The following is a 19,918-nucleotide window of genomic DNA, read 5'->3' as shown; positions in this document are numbered from 1 at the left end:
ACTTTTCTTTTTGGGAGATTTTTGATGACTGATTCAATTTATTTAAATGTGATTGATTTGTTGAGTTCTTGTATTTCTTGTAGAGTTCAATGTAGGTTGTTTGTGTGTTTCTAGAAATATATCTATTTCATCTAAGTTATCTAGTTTGTTGGCATATGGTTTCTCACAATATCCTCTTATGATCCTTTTTATTTCATTGAGAACAGTCATAAATTCCACTCTTACATTTCTGATTTTATTTATGTGCATCTTCTTTCCTTTTTTCTTTGTTAGTCTAGCTAACAAGAAAAAAAATTATTGATCTTCTCAAAGAACAAGATTTTGGGTTTGTTGACTTTCTCTTCTTTGTTTGTTGTTTTGTTCTCAATTTCATTTATTTCTGCTCTAATCTTTAATTCTTTCCTTCTTCTTGCTTTGGGAATGGCTTGCTGTTTCTTGTCTAGTTTCTCCAGCTGTTCAGTTAGAACTTTGGTTTTAGGAGATACCAGAGATTGAACCTGGGACTTCATACATGCAAAGCAGGTACTCAAACACTGTGCTATACCTGCTCCCTCCTATAAATTTTGATAAGTTTTGTTTTCTTTCTCATTTGTCTCAATATATTTACTAATTTCACTTATAATTTCCAATTTCTTCTTTGAAATTGGAGCAAAATTGTATTGTTTAGGAGTATGTTGTTTAGCCTCACACATTTACACATTTCTCCCTTAACCATCTATTATTGATTTCAGTTTCATTCGATTATGATCTGAGAAGGTGCTTTGTATAATTTCAGTCTTTTTATATTTACTGAGACCTACCTGGTGGCATAACATGTGGTCTATCCTGGAAAAAGGTCCATGAGAAATTAAGAAGAATGTATAATCCGCTGATCTGGGGTACAGTGTTTTGTATATGTCTGTCAGGTCTAGCTTATCATATTGTTCAGTTTCTCTCTTTCCTTGTTGATTTTGTCTAGTTGTTCTACCTAGTGATGTGAGTGGTGTATTGGAGTTTCCAACTATTATTATAGAGATATCTGTTTCTCCCTTCAGTTTTGCTAGAGTTTGACTAATGTATTTTTGGGCATCCAGGTTAGGTCCATAGATATTTATGGCTGTTATTTCTTCCTGGTGGATTGTTCCTTTTATTACTATATAATGGCTTTCTGTAACTCATAACTTTTTTGAATTTAAATCTGTTTTGTCTGATATTAGGATGGTGACCCCTTCTCTTTTTGGCTAGTAGAGTATCTTTTTCCAAACTTTCACTTTCAGTCAGTTTGTATCCTTGGGCCTAAGGTGAGTCTCTTGTAGGCAACATATTGATGGCTCATGTTTTTTTGGTTTTTGTTTTAATCTATTCTATCATCCCATATCTTTTTTTTTTTTTTTAAGGAGGTACCAGGGATTGAACCTGGAACTTTATACATAGGAAGCAGGCACTCAACCACTGAGCTACACCCACTCCCATCCTATATCTTTTGATTGGGTAATTTAACCCATTCACATTCAATGATATTCCTATAAATGCATTATTTACTTCTACCTTTTTATTCTTTGTTTTTCACATGTCATATCTGATTTTCATCTTTCTTTTTACTCTTTTGGTTATCCTTTCTGCTACTCTTGCCTTCCATACTCTCCTCCAAGCCTCTCTTTCCTGTCTTTTTCTTTTGGGCTAGAAGTCTCCTTTTAATGCTTCCTGCAAAAGTATATTCTTTTTTATGAACTTTCTTAGTTTCTGTTTATTCATGAGTATTTTAAACTCACCTTCAAATTTGAAGGATAATTTTGCTGGATAAAGAATTCTCAGTTGGAAATTTTTCTCTTTCCATATCCTAATTATATCATACTACTATCTTCTTGCCTCCATGGTTTCTGATGAGAAATCTATACTAAGTCTTAATGAATGTCCCTTATATGATGGTTTGCTTCTTCTTCCTTGCTGTTCTTAGAATGTTCTTTTTCTTTTTGACATTTGCCATTCTGAGTAGTATGTGTATTGGAGTAGGTCTGTTCAGATTTATTCTGACTGGGGTATGCTATGCTTCTTGGACATGTAAATTCATTTCTTTCATGAGAGTTGGGAAATTTTCAGCCATTATTTCTTCAAATACTCTTTCTGCTCCTGTACTCTTCTCTTATCCTTCTGGAACTCCCATGATGTGTATGTGGTGCTTTGTGTTATTATTCAACCCCTGAGCCCTTGCTCAATTTTTCCCATTCTTTCCTGTGTTCTCTCTCTTCAATTTCAGCTATTCTGTTTTCTGTATCACTTATTCTTTCTTCTTTCATTTTGAGTCTGCTGTTGTATTCCTCTAATGTTTTTTTTTATCTCACCTATCATGTCTTTCATTCCCATGAGTATGTTATTTTTCGATTTGGTTTTAAAAATTCTTCTTTGTGCCTGTTCATTGTCTTCCTGATGTCCTTTATCTCTTTATCCATATTGTCTTTCAACTCATTGTTTTAGAAATTTGTATGAATCCCATGGATTAGTTATCTCAAATTCTGTGTCTCATCTGGGGCTTTTATATATTCCTTTACTTGGGCCATTTCTTCCATTTTCGTAGTATGGCTTGTAATTTTTTGCTGATATCTAGGCATCCTGATTATAATGGTGAGTTCACTCTGGTGCTCAATTTCTTCTCTTTCATAGGGGGATCTAGTGGCGGAAGACTGTGTGTTACTGCCATTCTTTGATTATTGTTTCAACCTGTTCTAGGTCTTTAGGATTGTCCCTATTATTTGCTCAAATTTGGGTCCTGGACTCAGAAATGGGTTGCAGACCTGCTTCCAAAGGGCCTTGGGGAAGAAGGAAAAAGGCTCTTATTAATTTCATCACCTGCACTTCCTTGTTTGGCCAGCAGATGACGAACTTTGTCAGCCCTCTTATTTCAAAGTCTGGTGTGAGTGTTCTCTGCAACATGGAAGGCTACAGTGTGAGTCCTGCCTGAAGGCTAAAAGCCTCACAATTCAAACTTCATCAGAGTGTTCTCCACAAACTTTGCTGGCAGCTTCCTCCCTTTTCCGGGTCAGAAACATTTCCACTTGCCTTTGTGACCTCAACATCCAATCCTGGTCAGTAGGGAGGGTGATTGAGAGGGTCAGATCTTTTTAGTCCCATGCTGGCTCCCAGGACAAATAGCATGGTCCCTCCAGGCTGGAAGGGCTCACGGGACACAACAGACCAAAGTTGTGGGCCAAAAGCTGAATCAGTCTTAGGCTACATCCCTTTCTCACCCACTTCCTTGGAAGGTGGATCCCTGTGGCCCCCTGGGTCTGTAGCAACCAGCCCAAAGGCAAAGAATTCAAAATTTTCTGCCCATAGTATGGGGGAAAGTTGCCAGCAGCTGCACCTGCAGCATCTACTCATGGTCTTCCCATCGAGATTTTTTTCCTTCCGCTGGTGTCCTAACCCCTAGAACATTTTCCCCCAGGCCATTTCTGCCTGTCCTGTAGCTATTTTTCTGGGAAAGAAGAGAGTCACATATTTTTCTAATCTGTCATCTTCCTGAAAGTTCTTAGAATTATTTTTTATTAGTAATTTCTTTTTCTTAGAGAAGTTATAGGATTACAGAAACATCATGCATAAAATAAAAGAGTTCCCATATACCACCCTATTACTGACACCTTGCATTAGTGAGGTATATTTGTTATAATCATAGAAGAACATTTTTTTATAAATGTACTATTAACTATAGTCCATCTTTTAGAATAGGGTTCAATGTTTTGTAAAGACCTATGTTTTTTCTTTTTATTCTAGTAACATATATAATCTACAATTTCCCCTTTTACATATATACTCCAGTGCTATTAATTACATTCACAACCATCACCACCATCCATTATCAAAACTTTATAATATACCCTGATAGAAATTCTATACTATTTAAGCATTAATCCCCATTGCCTATCTCCAACCCATCCCCTAGTAACCTATACTCTAGATTCTAACTCTTTAATCTTGATTATTCTAACTTTTTCATATCAGTGAGATAAAAAATATTTTTCCTTTTGTGTCTAGCTTATTTCAATCAAATGGTGTCTTCAAGGTTCATCCATGTTGTTGCATGGATCAGAACTTCATTCCCTATTAAGGCTAAATAATATTTCATTCTATGTGTATACCACATTTCATTAATCTATTCATTAGTTGATAACACTTGGGTTGCTTCCATCTTTTGGCAATTGTGAATAATGTCACTATGAACATTGGTGTGCAAATATCTGTTCAACTCACTGCTTTCAATTCTTTTGGTATATAACTAAAGATATGGATGTTTTAATATATATACCTAAAGACATGGATGGTGTACACCTAAAGACATGGACGTTTTAATGTATACTCAGACCAAAATAAATTTTTAGTGGGCTTCCAATTCCATTGTTACAGGTGGTATCTTTGTCTACAGGCCACTCATTTCTTGTTTCTCACTATTCTGTAATAGTTATGCAGCTTTCGATGGCCAGGTAAGGGGAGAGATCCTAGCAAGAATAAATAACCAACAAATTTGGTGAAAAAAGGTCAGTGTTTTCAGGGGTCATGATCCTCTAGTCAATTCTAAGGGGCCACCTTATAGACATGGGACCTGTGGAATGAAGGGAAAGCTTTGGACTTTGTGTACAAACCATATGGAATTGAACTTTAGACCTTCTCCGAAGTTATTTGAGTGATCATATCTTGGTAAAAAAAGAAAATCTCAAACTGTTAGGGAATGTTTGGAATCTAGATCTAAGTTTACTTGAATTCCTAATTAATGCAGGAATGCATTTTAGTTATTTTTTGTCAAGTGCCAAATGTGGCCAATTGAAAGAAAGGTGTTCTACTCTGTTTATCATGGGGACCCCAAACTCACCATGTGATATTTTGACCAGTATGAGAGTGAAGAGTAGTTGGGACAGAAATCTTCAATATATAGAAGAATCCCCACATTATTTATTTTTGATCCATAAGGTAAGGACTATTAAGATAGAAACAACCAAGGGGGAACTATTGAGCTCTTTGTCCTCATCAAATATTAAGTCAGAGATTTTTTCAGTTGACCAAGATAGCAGTGTAAGATGCTCCAGTGGGGCTGATCACCCACAAAATTTCTGAACAACTAGCCAAAACTGGCAGAGCCATTTTCATCAGAAACCTGGAAAACAATTAAAAGGTTGTAATAACTAGGAAAGTGCTAAATCAAGAAAACATAGTTTTAAAAAATGATAGGACATGCTTGTGAGAACCTTCCTTGGAGAGCCTGTGCTCCAATTGTGGGTCCATGACTCTGTTCTGAAGGGAGCAGAGTAATGCCAACATGCATGAAATAGTGCCTTTATGTAGGTACCAACCTATCTCATGGCAGCCTGAAGACTCCACAAGGAAAGTTGCCTCTGGCTCACCCTCCAGAACTTGCCCTGCAGTTAGAAGCAGCTTGCAGATAGCTAAAGCAGAATAAGAAACAAGTAAGTGAAAGCAACTTGGGGCAAAGGATTATGCTTTAAGCAACATAATAAGAGCATCCCAGAGGGGTGAAGAGTTGATTTCGCAGGGAGTAGAAGGGACATTCAAATTCCTGTAAATAGGGGAATTCCTAAGGCTACAAGCAAGGACAAGCCCAGACAAGACAGACTCAGAAAAGATGGAGAGGACTCTCCATATCACTTTTACCTTCAGGCTGATACCTTGATAGAAGAGGTAAACTCAGCCAAAAGGAAGCTTATTTGCAAAGACTGTGAATCATGCTTTTTGCATTGATTTGTTTGCTTTTGTTGACTACTGTCACTCAAGGATATCTCTGGCAAATCACTAGTTGATACAAACTTATGGAACAGACAGATCAGGGACTAAATCCCAGCATTAACACTTTAAAATATTAAAATGCACAATGTGCAACAAAAGATTAAAAGCAAATGAAGAAACAGGAAATGATGATCTACCCAAAGGAATGAGATAAAATCTATCAGTGAACAAGATGAGACTTAGAACATACCAAAGACTAAAAAAAAAAAAAAAAAAAAAAGATCTTCAATAGGCTCAAGGAAATAAAGGAAAACATAAAACATGGAGAAAGAACTAATGGATATTAGGAGAACAATGAATGAACAATATGAGAATCTAAATGCAGAGACAGAAAAAAATTTAAGGAGCTAAAGATCACAATAAATGAAATGAAAAATTCCTAGGTTTCAATAGCAGATTAGAGCTAGCAGAGGAAAGACTCAAGAACATGAATGCAAGACATCTGAAATGTTCAGGCTGAGGGACAGAAAGAAAAAAGGGTGGAAGAAAGTGAACAGAACATAAGAGACCTGTGGGACACCATCAAGCATACCAAATAGGCATTATGGGAGTCCAAGAAAGAGAAGAGAGAAAGGGGCAGAAGGAATATTCAAAGAAATAATGGTGGAAAACTTCTTAAATTTAACAAGAGATATGAATATATACATTCAAGAATCCCAAAGAATGCCTAACACAATAAACTCTGGGTGTCATACCAATACATATTGTAGTCAAACTGTCAAATGCCAAGGAGAGTTCTGAAGCAACATGTTACGAACAAATGAGCCCCAATGAACTTAAGTGATGATTTCTTATCAGAAACCATGGAGGAAAGGAGGCAGTGGGACAGAATATTTAAAGTGCTGAAAGAAAATTATTACTAACCAAGAATTTTATATCCATAAGACTTTCTTTCAAAAATGAGGGGGAAATTAAGATATTCACAGATAAACAAAAGCTGAGGAAATTCTTCATGAATAGATCTGCCCTACAAGCAATGCTAAAGGGAATTTTTCAGCCTAAAAGGAAAGGAGACAGTGGACTGAAGCAGCATAAAGAAATAAAGGCCTCTGGTAAAGGTAATCCAATGGATAATTTTAAGTGCCAGTATTATTGTATTATATTTTTGGTATGTACACTTTTTACTTCTTACAGTTTCCAAAATGCAAATGCACAAAAAGTACTGATAAATCTATGGTTTCAGACATACAATGTATAAATATATAATGTGTAACTAGTATAACAAAAAGGTGAGGTACAGAGGGATGCAGGAATGTACAAAAGTATGCAGCTGAAGTTAAGATGGTATCAACAAAAATGTAATTGTTTTAAATTTAGGATGTTATATTTAATCTTAATGGAAACCACAAAGAAAATATATGAAAAGTATATATGGAAAGAAATTAGAATAGACTTAAAATGGTACAATGCAAAATATCTAATAAACATGAAAGTAGGCATTAATGGAAGAATTGAGGGACAAAAAAGGTATAAGACTTACAAAGACCAAATAGAAAATATCAGTAAAAAGTCCTGCACTATCAATAGTTACTTTAAATGTAAATGGATTAATCTCTCCAGTCAAAAGTCAGAGACTGACAGTATGGATAAAAAAGCATGACCCAACTACATGCTATTTACAAGAGATTCAGCTTAAATTCAGACACAAGAAATTCAAAGGACAGGGAAAAATTACCACATCAATAGTAGCCTAAAGAAAGCTGGGGTAGCTATGGATAATATCACATAAAATAGACTTTAAATAAAAAACTGTTACAAGGGGGAAGTAGATATGGCCCGACCAGTTGGGCACCTGCCTACCACATGGGAGTTCCCAGATTTGGGTCCCAGTGCCTCCTAAAGAGGTAGACGGCACACCTGCTACAACAAACTAAATGCCGCAGATGCCACAAGCCAGCAGATACTGCAGCCTGTGGGGAGCAGATGTGGCTCAGGCCATTAGGCACTTGCCTCCCATGTGGGAGGTCCCAGGTTTGATTGCTCCTAGTGCCTCCTGGAAAGGCAAGCAAAAAAACAATGAGCAGATGGACGAGAGAACCATCTTGGGGAAGGGGGAGGTATAAATAAATAAATAAATAAATAAAATAAAAACTGCTAAAAGGGACAAAGAAGGCCATTATACACTAATAAAGGGGCCAGTTCAATAAGAAGACATAACAATTATAAATATGTATTCACCTAATGACAGGGCCACAAAACATATGAAGCAATTATTGATGGATTTGAAGGAGTAGACATTTCCACATTAACTGTAGATTTCAATACATCATTTTCAATAATGGATAGACTATCTAGATAGAAGATCAAGAAAGAAATAGCAGACTTGAATGATATTCTAAACCAATCCCACCTAACAGACATATATAGAACACTTTACCCAATATCAGCAGAATACACATTCTTCCCTAGTATAAATTGGTCATTTGCCAGTATAAAGCTGACAATGTTAGGTCAAAAAACAAGTCTCAATAAATTTAAAAATGTGGAAATCATACAATGTGTCTTCTCCAACTACAATGGAATGAAGCTAGAAATCAATACCTGAGAGAGGTCTTAAAATTTCAAAAATATGTGGAAATTTTAAAAATGCATTCTTAAACAATTATTTCCATTTCCTATGTTGCTTAAAGCAAACACCATGAAATGGTTTGACTTGAACAATGGGAATTTATTAGCTTATATTTTTGAGGCAGAGAAAACATCCAAATCAAAGCATCGCAAGGTACTTTCTTCCCAAAAACCAGCTACCAGCAATCATTGGCTTCTCTGCCACATTTAAGGCCTGTGGTGACATCTCCTTATCTCTCCCTTCTCTTCTGAGTTTCATACATTTCATCTTCTTATTTTCAAGGCTTTCATTCTCTCTATATATTCATTCTGTTTATAAGGGATGCTAGTACTAGGATTAAGACCCATTCTGATTGAGGTGGGTCACACCTTAACTGAAGTAGCTTCATCAAAAGGTCCTACTTACCATGCACCCACAGGAATTGATTAAAGAACATGTTTTTCTGGGGTACAAACAGCTTCAAACTACCACAACAAACAATGAGCCGAAGACAAAATCACAAGGTAAATTGAGAATTGAGGCAAATATGAAAACTCAAAATACCAAAAATTAAGGGATGCAGCAAAGGGAGTACTGAGAAGGAAGTTTACAGCTCAAAATGCTTACATTAAAAAAGTTCTTAAATCAGAGACCTACCCAAGTGTAGGATATAGGAAAAGAAGAGCAAAATAAACCCAAAATGAGTGGAAGGGAAGAAATAATGAAGATTAGAGTAGAGATAAATGAAACAGAAAATGAAAAAAAAATAGAATAAAATGAAAAGTCATTTTCTAAAAAGCTCAATAAAATTGACAAACCTTTAGCTATACTGACAAAGAAAAAAAGAGAATGGACACAAATAACTAAAATCAGAAGTGAAAGAGGGATACACTGCTCACAGGCATAAAAAGGATTACAAGAGGATACTGTGAAGAACTGTTTGTCAACAAATATATAATCCTGCTGAAATGGATAAATTCCTAGAAACACACAAACTACCTAAGTGTCCATCAAAAGATGAATGGATAAATAAAACATGATCTAGACATATAACAGAATACTATGCAGTCATAAAAAGTAATAAGTACTGATACATGCAACAACATGGATGAAACTTGAAGACATCATGTTGAATGAAAATAACCGGACACAAAAGGAACAAATATTGTATGATTTCATTAATATGAAATAATTAGAATAAGAAAATTCATACAGTCAGAAACGAGAACACAGGGTGGTGGTAGGGATTAATGCTTAATTGGTACAGAGTTTCTGTGTGGTATGATGGAAAAGTTTTGATAATTAATGGTGGTGATAGTAGCACAACAATGTGAACATAACATATTTGAATGTGATTAAAAGGGGAGATTTATTTCATTAGAATAATATTTTTTTAAAAAAAACCATAGGACTATACAATGTAACCAGGGAACCCTAATGTAAAGTGTGGACTATAGTTAATAGTATCATTATTATAACTTTGTTTCATCAATTTTAACAAAGGTACCACACTAATGCAAAGTGTTAATAACTGAGAAAACTGTTATGTGTGGGTGTGGGGGATGTTATATAGGAACTGTGTATTTTCTGCAAGACTTTTCTATAAACCTATATAGCTTCTCTAATAAAAGCAAAAAATTAAGTCAGAGGCAAGATTATTTTTTGTGGGAATTGCAGAGGTTAATGCTATTTTCAAGGATCTGAGACATGCTGGGCAATGATTCCTATCTCCCTTCAATTCCTCAATATTCTCGGTGCACAAACCAATTCTAACTCCAACTGCACTTTCCAGTACCACGGTGGCCTCTGTATTAAAACGGATTAAGAAAATTCTTGACTCCATATCTGCCTTTCCCAATTTATTATGCATTACTTTGTTTCTGCTCACTTCAACCACCAAAAACAGGTAGTTGCCAGGTACCCTGCTCAGCAGGGTTAAGTTTTTACCCCTCTGCTTCTATGCCACAGTCTAGTCCTTTGCAACTTTGACAACTTTTACTTGCTCCTAGGAGATAATTCAGTACATTTACAACCTTGAGCTGATCAGTCCTGTGCAAGTGGCAATACCCTAGTTATCTTGGCAAAGGAATATGAATGAGATATTTCTTAAAGAAATGGAGGAATCTATATTTTCTGGTAAGTTTCAGAAAGGGTAGAGGATTCCAATATCAAGGATGTGACAAAGTACCCCCTGAAGTGGAAAACAAGTTTCTGTGTACAATACTAATAGGGAATCTTTTTTGGTTTTAGAAGCAGATTTAGATATCATTTGTGGGTCCTTTAACCAAGTTACAGGTAACACAGTAATCTGCCCAAGGCAGAGTAAGAGAATGTTATCCAGCTGGTCCAATCTACAATATAAGCTGCTGTGTCAGCTGACCAGATAGCCGTATATTTGACCCAATAGTATTCAAAATGCTTGAAGCAGGCCAAGATTGTACGAGGAAGCTCTGCTAAGCTTTGACAGTAAAGTCACAGCTGGGGATCCTGGAGTTTTGCTATTTCATGTTACCATTAGCAGGTAACTCTTCTCTTTTTGAATAATAGGTCCTGGCTTACTTCCAAAGCCAATCATCTGATTATGGAGTCAGGTTGGGCTGTCCTTCATGAAATGGGTGTCATCAGAACCACAATCCATAAAACCGATTTGCCTTAAAATATTCTACCATGTGGGATATAAAGTAACAGGCTTTTCAGGCCACAAAAATAAAAGTATTATTTAAGTAAGGTGCTCATTCAGAACACAGAAATATTAACATTTTATATATTTATAGGAAGCACTTAAAAACTTGTTGAAAGCGGGATGAACATGAACACATGAACTAAAGATTCTTACTAAATAGGCAATCAAATATTTTTCTGAAGTGATTTTCACCAGATATCAGGCTTCTTTGGTAAGATTTATTTTAAAGATCACTTTTTATTGTAACAAATATAAAGTCATTGAAGTTTTACAAATTGTCAAAAATGCTTTAAATACAAAAAAATACATTAGTAAAATGAAAGCTATGTAATAGTATCTGATACATACTTAATAATGTCAGCATGCACAACATACACCAGAAAAGATCATGCGTTACTGGAAGAGAAAGAAATAAGCTGTAGAGGCTATATTGTCTGATTACAAATTCATTGCTTCAGTCAGTTTTCTTTCTTCAGGGATACCATTTACCTGCAATGTGTAAGAAAGAATATGGGCATGAGTTAGTCAGCACTTGGACACTTAGATTTTGAGCAAAACAAATTATGGCAAGGTGAACTTTTCTATCTTCTTAGCTTAATTTAAAATGATTTTGCATTATTTCTCTATATTTGGTTTTTATTTATTTTTTAAATTTATTTTTTCTCCCCTTCCCCCTAACCCCCAGTTGTCCACTCTCTGTGTCCATTCACTGTGTGTTCTTCTGTGTCTGCTTGTATTCTCGTCAGCAATATCGGGAATCTGTGTCTGTTTTTGTTGTGTCATCTTGCTACGTCAGCTCTGTGTGTGTGTCACTACTCCTGGGCAGGCTGTATTTTTTCACATGGGGCGGTTCCCCTTATGGGGCACACTCCTTGCACATGGGGCTTCCCTCTGTGGGGGACACCCCTGTGTGGCAGGGCACTCCTTGCGCACTTCAGCACTGCGCATGGGCCAGCTCACCACACTGGTGAGGAGGCCCTGGGTTTGAATTTTGGACTTCCCATGTGGTTGGTGGATACTCTATCAGTTGAGCCAAATCTGCTTTCCTCTGCATTTTGTTTTAAATACCAGAAAAAAATTCTAAATGATACCTCTCCTTCTGGGACCAAAGCTATAATGTTTTGTATTTCCCAGTACAATAAACAGTAAACAAAAAGAATGACCTTGACTGTGGGATGTATGACTGTGCCTTTAAATCGTGGCTTTTAAAGAAATGTCATGTGGGTTAGAAGGGCAGACTGTGAGAAAACTTGGAGGAGCACCAAACCTAATGGGCTGGGCCTAGACCAAAAGTATTGTTCTTGTCAACTTGTAACTACTCAATTATCCCAGCTAGGGTCTAAGCCCAGGACTACAACAGCGGTTAGTTCATGTCTTAAACTTTTGATGAGAATTTACTTGAAAATAACTAACTAAATAAAACATACTTCAAAATCTATTCTCCCTTGGTGAATTCCATACAGATAACTACAAATAAATTATTTGATATCCAAAAGATATCAAATTAACTTCATAAAAAAATTTGAGACACTAGTGTTTTGAGGTCCTTAGAAAAAGCAAGTTACTTTTCATAATAATCAGGCACAAATTTCACTGCCTTTTTTTCAGCAAGAGAGTAACCAGGATGGAAGAACAGAAAAGATATAGTACCCATGAAAACACATTATGGATATCTTCCTATACCCAATGAATATGAGAAATGAAAAATGAAACAATCTATGCATTTATAGACAGAACAGAATGACTTAGAAATTGAAGGGAAAAAAACGTTTTTTCCATTTAAGTGAGTAGAGTGGGAATAAGGAATGCAATCTAAACATTAAGCTCTTGTCTCCTGGATGCAAAACTTTATTTTCAAATTTATAAGAGGTAGAAACACAATTGATCATAATTATTTTTAAAAAATGGTAGCTAGTGTTTCTCCTTTTAGCCCTTAACTTCTCTGCAGACTCACTGAAAAAAAACAAAAAAACAAAAGCAAAACAAAACAAGGGGGGATAATGCACATTAATTGATAATATGTTACAAATTACAGAAAAAGGCATAAAACAAGCAGGTAAAAGGCTACCATGTTAACTAAAAAAGAGATCAAAGCTTTTTTGACACAAGGAAAATGCCTGTCTCCCAATCTGTTTTAAAAAATAGGTTGAACAACCTAAAATTCCCCTAGGGAGTATTTTTTGGCTCTTATCACATTTGTTCAGGCACAAATTATCCTTGTATTTACAAGTGCTCCCTATTACTAAAAGTGCTAACATATCTACTTGCAGAAATTTATGTCTATACAATAAATCCTTCTAATATCATCTACTCAAGTTTCTTTATTTTCTCGATACAAAATTTGGATTTTCAAAACCTTGAAATATTTTTTTATTTTACTAGAAATTTACTATCTCCTGCTCACTCTATGCTTGAAATGATTAAGAATCAGAAGCAAGAAATCTTAAAAGGGACAGAAATCCCTGAGGTTAATATGGAAGAAGTTCTGGCATTTCCTTTGTAGAAATATTCTGATAATTTTTTCCTCTTAAAAAAAAAAAGAGCCATGAAATTAGTAGTACTGGGTATTCATTTATTTAATTTTTTTGTTCCACAGGCAACACATTTAAAACTGTTTGTTCCTTCATCAATTTACTGAATTGTAATCAGTAGCACAACCACATCAATATATTGAACAGTCTTGTTGAAACATGTTAGCATTTAATTTAAACAAATAATCAAAATTGTGGGAACAATTCTGATGAACATCATCTTGTAATTAAAATCTGATGAACAACTTCATTATACTTGCCTCAAATCTTTGAAAAGTTGTCAAACGAAAATCTCCTTAAGTTCCCGAAAGCATTAACAGAGAAGATAATTTTTGAATGAAAACTTTCAATAAACTTCTATATGTCCCTGAAGTTTTTAAGAGTTGTACTTAATAGCTTTTCTACTACAATGCCACCATTCATATGCAGAATTCCACATCCACCTTACATTTTTCAAAACTTCTCTTTTCCAAAAGAGCTACAAAGGCATTATTGGTTGCCTGGGAATTAGAACCAGGAATCAACCACTAATTAGAAGACAATCATGAATAAGTTATCTACTGGTACCAAGATGAATGAAATAATTGGCTGTGGAAACTTTTTAGGGATGCTTGAAAGAAATAAACTTAAAGAAAGCAAGTCTTAGGGAACTAGAATAGTCCAGAGAGAATTGTCCACCATCTTGTAGTCACTGGTCATAACAGCTTTTTAAAGCAGCTTTAAAACCAGGCCAACTATTTCTCATTTGAAGCCTCAATGATTAGTCACAATGGTTTCCCTTTGTAAGAGTCAGTTTCAAGCTGCTCACTTACTGAGACAAATCCTGGATGCATCCATGCTAAGAAGCTTTCAAACCAAGGTGAACAATAGGGAGCTTCACTGAAGGAGGAGGATTTTTATTCAGTCTTCCTTAATTAGCCAGGACCTCCACGGATGTTTTTCCTCTAAGATCATTTACCCTGTGTTTATCACTCTGGTGCCAATCTAGACAATAATCTAAGCTATTATTCTAAGGTTCTAAATTTGATTAAGGAATGACACTACTGTTTTGCCTTACTGGGTGAAGCAAAAGCTTCATAAATTATATAGCACTGTAAGTATCTTTTAATCTATCAGCTTCAACCATAAACATCAACTTATTATTTTTAGTACTTACCTGCAGTCTGCTGTTGTGGGATTTGAGTCTGATGTGGCAAGTTCCTAGAAATGATTAATATTTGGGGGTAAAATTATGATTGCTTACACACATGTAAAGAGAATAGACATATTAGAGTGAAAAACTGTATAGCTGGAAAGTACCCCAGAAACCATCTAATCCAGCACAACTACTCCTCCCCACCCATGAGTTTATGGATAAGGAAACGAGGGTCTGGGGGCATAAATAACAATATTTGATAACATTCATGGAGCTCTTATTATAGACTATATTCTAAAATATCTCACAACCCCAGGAGGTACATATTATTACAGATGAGGGAATAGGCTTACAGGTCAGAGGCTACCTAGAAAGGAAGTAACGGATAGAGATTTGCACAGTGACCCTAGGGCTTGTGTTCTTAATCGGTACCCTTTCAGATCCAGGTCTAGAGCCTCCCCCCTCTGCCCCCCCCCCCCGCCCCCACACGCACACTCACAGAACATAGATAACTGCCTCCCTTCACTATTCCAAACTGGTGGTCTTCTACTGCATCCTGGGTAATGATACTGAAGCTACCTAGCCACACTAATCAAAATGTAGAAGTCATCCTTGACCTACCCTCTCCTTCTGTTCCCATATCTGATCACTTGGGAATTCTTGACCACTCTTCTTATTCTCCTTTGATTCTGCCCCCTGTGTCACCATCTCCATTGCTACTAACTTGCTTGAGGCTCTCATTTTTCTGGCTTGGATTACTGTAACTGGTCTGACTTGTTTCCTCATTTCCATTCTTGCTCCCTCATAATTCACTGTAAACACTGCCGTCAGAATGATCTTTCTAAGATACAAATCTGATTGTCATTCAAATACTAAAATGATTTTTGGTATTTCCTTATACTTACCTGCAAAATAATTACCAGTTTTCTCTGGCTTGGTCTAGAAGGTGATCAAAAGATCTTGTCCCAACATGAAGCCCTCTCCGCTTGTCAGAAAACAAACCACCAACCCAACCAACCACCACAAACAATACCATCTCCCACACCCAACCAGCTCCCATTTGTCCTTAAAATCTAACTCAAAATCTGTTACAATGGACATGTACTATTCTTGGATTTAAATAAATCCCACAAGTAATAATAATAAAAATGTTATCTTATTATTTTTAATTTAAAAATACATCTCAAGGACAACTTCTTTACCAACACAATTCCCTAAGCACCTCCAACCAGGTTACCATGTCACACGCTTTCTCACACATGCTGATTGTCATATTTCTCCCTGCATAATATCTTAACAGTAAAAGTATCTTAACAGTAAAAAACATCCTATTTTGTTTTGTATCCCCAGCAGCAAGCATGCAAAAAAATAGTTTCTAAATGAACACATGCAAAATTGAAGATATTTACAAAAACTTACATAATGCACATATTTACTAATATGTGCAGACACCCATTTGGTTTTAAAATTTGATATTAAAATTAGTTCATGAAAGTGTATACTTTCTGTTCTGGTGTGAAAGAAATTCTAGGAGTCAGCCCGTTGATATAGAGGAGAGCCAGGGACTTTCAAAGTTTTTTGTTTCTCTTCAGTAGAACTCTTTTTAATGGAAATCATAAGCAGAATTGTAACATACGAAAGAGATAAATGTGAGGATGCCTCGCATTGGTTGAAACAAGGAAAGCGGGCATCCGTCTGCTTTGTTTCTGTTGCCCCACATGCTGGTCCCTAACACATTTCTAAGAAATCTCCAAGAAACAGAGCTTGAAAACCATTCATTACTCAGAATCATTTCAACCAGGCAAATATTATGTTCCAAATAGAATGATCTAAAATGGAAAACAGTGCATGCTAACTCAATACTTTTTAAACTTTTAAATTTATAGGAATGTTAATTACTTCAAGTGATTTTTAGAACATTTTTAGTTCCATTTAAAATATATTCTTAAGGAGATAGAATGGACTCTAATTCAACTTTTGGGAGGTTACTTAATGGTCCATCCGTATAATTACATTCCTTTTGCTATTACCTATCAGCCCTACTTATCCTTGTGTGACTTAAGGGAGTATTTCTTTTAGTTTATGTTTGTTCTTTCTGTGTTTCACACAATGTATTTATACTGGTATTGATCATGAAAGTAAAAGATTTACAGATCACAAGGAAGAAATAAGTTCTGGATTTAAAGATGGGAAAGCAGATGTTAACTATGTAAGTTATAATACAATTACATAAACATGGGGTGGGGATAAGTTTTATTTCAATTAGTCAGGTACAACCAATTTGGGTCTATTCTACATTAGAAACTGATATAGCCTCCACCGCAGACACACACAGGCACACACATCAGACACACAAACACTTCCTCATCCTCTATTATTTCCATATCTACCTAGTCTACTAATGGATTAAATCAACACATATTTGACAAAATAAGAATTAGCAAAGAGAATGCAGGTGTTCTGGCATAAGCAGTGGTTGGTAAACAAAAACACAGGTTTTTTTAAATCCCTAGATGAAAGATACCCAAAATTCAAAATCTGTATGAGGGTATGGTAATTGGAACCCCCTCACCAGTTGGCCTTTCTCATCTACCGTCCTGTGGAACATCATTTAAAATCACTGTTCAAAGTCAATCCACTGCCTTATCATTGTTTCTCTAGTTTCCACTCTTTCCTCTTCTGCTACACTGCTGAAGTTTCTAACTAGCAATGGGCTTGGCTGCATTTGCAGTGAAAAGGTTGGTTGAGAAAGTGCCAAACACAAACATAGCAAGTGGAGAAGACACGTGAGAAAGCAACTGTATAAGTTACATTGGTTTAGGGATTGAAAAGTGTCTGTAGTGTGTGTCCCAGTTGGTTTAGTTTGAACAATGCACATGTTCTCCTGTAACCCCAACCGAACCTTAAAGGAATTATAGGTGTGCACACACAGCTGTTTTTGTGGCTGCCCAAACTTGTGACTACATGTGAGTCTGTGTGTGTGAAGAGTGTTAATATATCTGTGATGGGCATATTTGAAGTTGTGTATTCTATTTAAGAGTTGAAGGCAGGCACCTCATAGGAGCAATGCTTTAGGCATACTGGAAAAATGCCTGTGACTAACACTGCTAGAATTAAGAAGCTGAGAATGTGGCAAGAAGGTGCGAGCATTCCCGTCTTTGGTAAAAGCAGGCTGAAAAAGGCAATAATTACACAGGAGAGTGGGGGGCTGCCTCCAAGTAGAGGCCCTTATAATAATCCTCCAAAGAAAGGACCTTTATAAAGTCCTAAATCTATTTAGAATAATTACATTACTAATGGGTAAAGTGAAAGGTTACTATGTAAAAAACACATTGTATAGAAATAAGATTTAAGGAAATGGTAATTCTCTAATTATTAGGCTTAATTATTTTCTAATTTTACTCCCATTAATTACATGCAATTAAGTAGAAAATTGTGTGGACTCACCACTGCACAAACTTCATTCTTTAAGAAAATAAAGGCAATTTGAAAATTAATTAGTAAGTGACTTGGGGGAAATACACAATTATTTATTATTCGTACATTCATTTTAAGGTAATTTAACATTCTCAGATATCCTGCAGGGTAATTCTATGAGTAAGGATGGTGATTATGAACTGCTTCTATTCCTACTTGCTTGAAGACTCAAAACAAAAACAGGTTAAGGGATTTGCCTAAAGCCACAGAATTTGTACCAGAGTTGAAAGTAAATAACATTAATTTAGTTGTGTTGGATATAAAATACTTTCCTTTTGAATTAGCACAGAGACATTTAACAACAAATAATACTTTTTGAATTTCTCAATTATTTCAGAAAATTTATGCAGACCAAACTTTAAATTTTCTACATAAATACTGATTTGGACCTTATAACTACTTTTACTAAGGAAATATGCCTTTATTTAGATTTAGAAAGAACAGAAAAAGGAAAGGAAAAAAGAAAGAACAATCATAAAAAAAATTAGAAACATCACCATAATTTTAAATGTCAAAAATCTTAATTTTAACTAAAAGCATGAAACAGACATGGGATATATAAAAGAAAATGGAGACATTTATTTATTTTTGTTCCTCCCTCCTCCATTTGTTTAAAGGGAAAACAAAGCCTACCAGTTTTAAACTGAAGCGGTATAAACCTGTAGGTCCAAAATCCACCAAAAAGATATCACATCTATCACTTTTAGTATGTAATTGCTGAATTAAAAAATAAAAATGTCAATGCCTCTGAAATATCCTTGGCTGCTTGACACTTCTTGTCAACAAGAAACCATTATCTTGGTCCCCTGAAACTTTTTTTTTTTAATTCTTTTAAACTGATAATAACTTTTATTAAAACCTAATTTTTTCTTTATGGAATTTTACTGTGAAGTTGGTTCTCATTATTGCCAAAGGGAAGACAAATGGAAAAATACTTTTAAAAAGCTAAAATAATTAGTTATTAAATACCTTTAATTAGAAGACAATGAATTCTACTTTCATATTTGTTAATTTACAAAAGATTAAGCACAATCTGCCTCCTGTTTTGAGGAAGACCTGATTATTTGGATTAGATATTATGTTTAGTATAATGAATAAGGAAAATTTTTGTATAGCCAATTAAAATATTAGTAGAAAATACATGGGACACTTCCCCCTATTATTCATTACATAAGGGTAGTCTATAAGGATGCATCATAATCATTTTAATGTTGGCATAAGAAAAGCATAAAATAGAAGCAGATCTACCCTCTAAACCCACATAATACATTACAAATTTAATAATAAACTATCTTTTATAAAATTGAATATTTGGGATCCTCCCCACAGTCAATGTCCCTTTCTCCAAACACAAAATAGCAAAATTACTACAACTCTCAGTGTTTTTTAATTTTCCATAGTTTAGCATTTCTCTGTCCAGGCACTGTTTTCTAATCACCACTCGTCTTTTGTACTTCTCAGCCACCATTTTCCTCAGGCAGCTTAAGAAGGTATGGAAAATGAGAAAATCCAAAGGCTGGTAAGCACAAACCCACAGCCTCAACTTTCAAGACAAGGATGACGCAAGTGCATTACCCCTCTTCCACACCTCCATACATACTCCTCAGAGGGCCTTAGGGCAAACTATTCTCCTTTCTAAGCTCTAGTTTAAAGGGGTGTAAATAGCAATCCACAACCCCAAGAGAAGTATCAGAGGGTCTTTTCTGATCCTAAAATTGAAGTTGTTTAGTAGGCAAATCAAGGATTCTCAACCTTTTCTCCTGCTCCATAACACA

General features: G+C 35.4%; 1 protein-coding gene across 8 annotated transcripts in view; it reads right to left on the bottom strand.

The window, feature by feature from the left end:
* Window positions 1–11,198: 11,198 nt before the first annotated feature.
* Window positions 11,199–19,918, bottom strand: part of SGCE (sarcoglycan epsilon) — a 68,694-nt gene continuing 59,974 nt past the window's right edge. For 3 of the 8 annotated variants that reach the window (XM_012529917.3, XM_012529921.4, XM_004470716.4), the window contains 4 exons: window positions 18,114–18,131; window positions 14,688–14,731; window positions 13,792–13,826; window positions 11,199–11,489 (listed from right to left, as the gene is read on the bottom strand). In XM_012529917.3, the coding sequence (XP_012385371.2) occupies window positions 11,439–11,489; window positions 13,792–13,826; window positions 14,688–14,731; window positions 18,114–18,131 (148 nt within the window). In that variant the 3' untranslated portion in view covers window positions 11,199–11,438. The remainder of the gene's footprint in view (window positions 11,490–13,791; window positions 13,827–14,687; window positions 14,732–18,113; window positions 18,132–19,918) is intronic. The other 5 variants (XM_004470718.4, XM_012529918.4, XM_004470717.4 and 2 more) reach the window with 3 other exon arrangements.

This window comes from Dasypus novemcinctus, chromosome 5 (genome assembly GCF_030445035.2).
Source record: "Dasypus novemcinctus isolate mDasNov1 chromosome 5, mDasNov1.1.hap2, whole genome shotgun sequence".
Taxonomy (NCBI): Eukaryota; Metazoa; Chordata; class Mammalia; order Cingulata; family Dasypodidae; genus Dasypus; species Dasypus novemcinctus.
The sequence above is the reverse complement of the archived record's forward strand: the minus strand, read 5'-3'. Positions and strand labels throughout refer to the sequence as shown.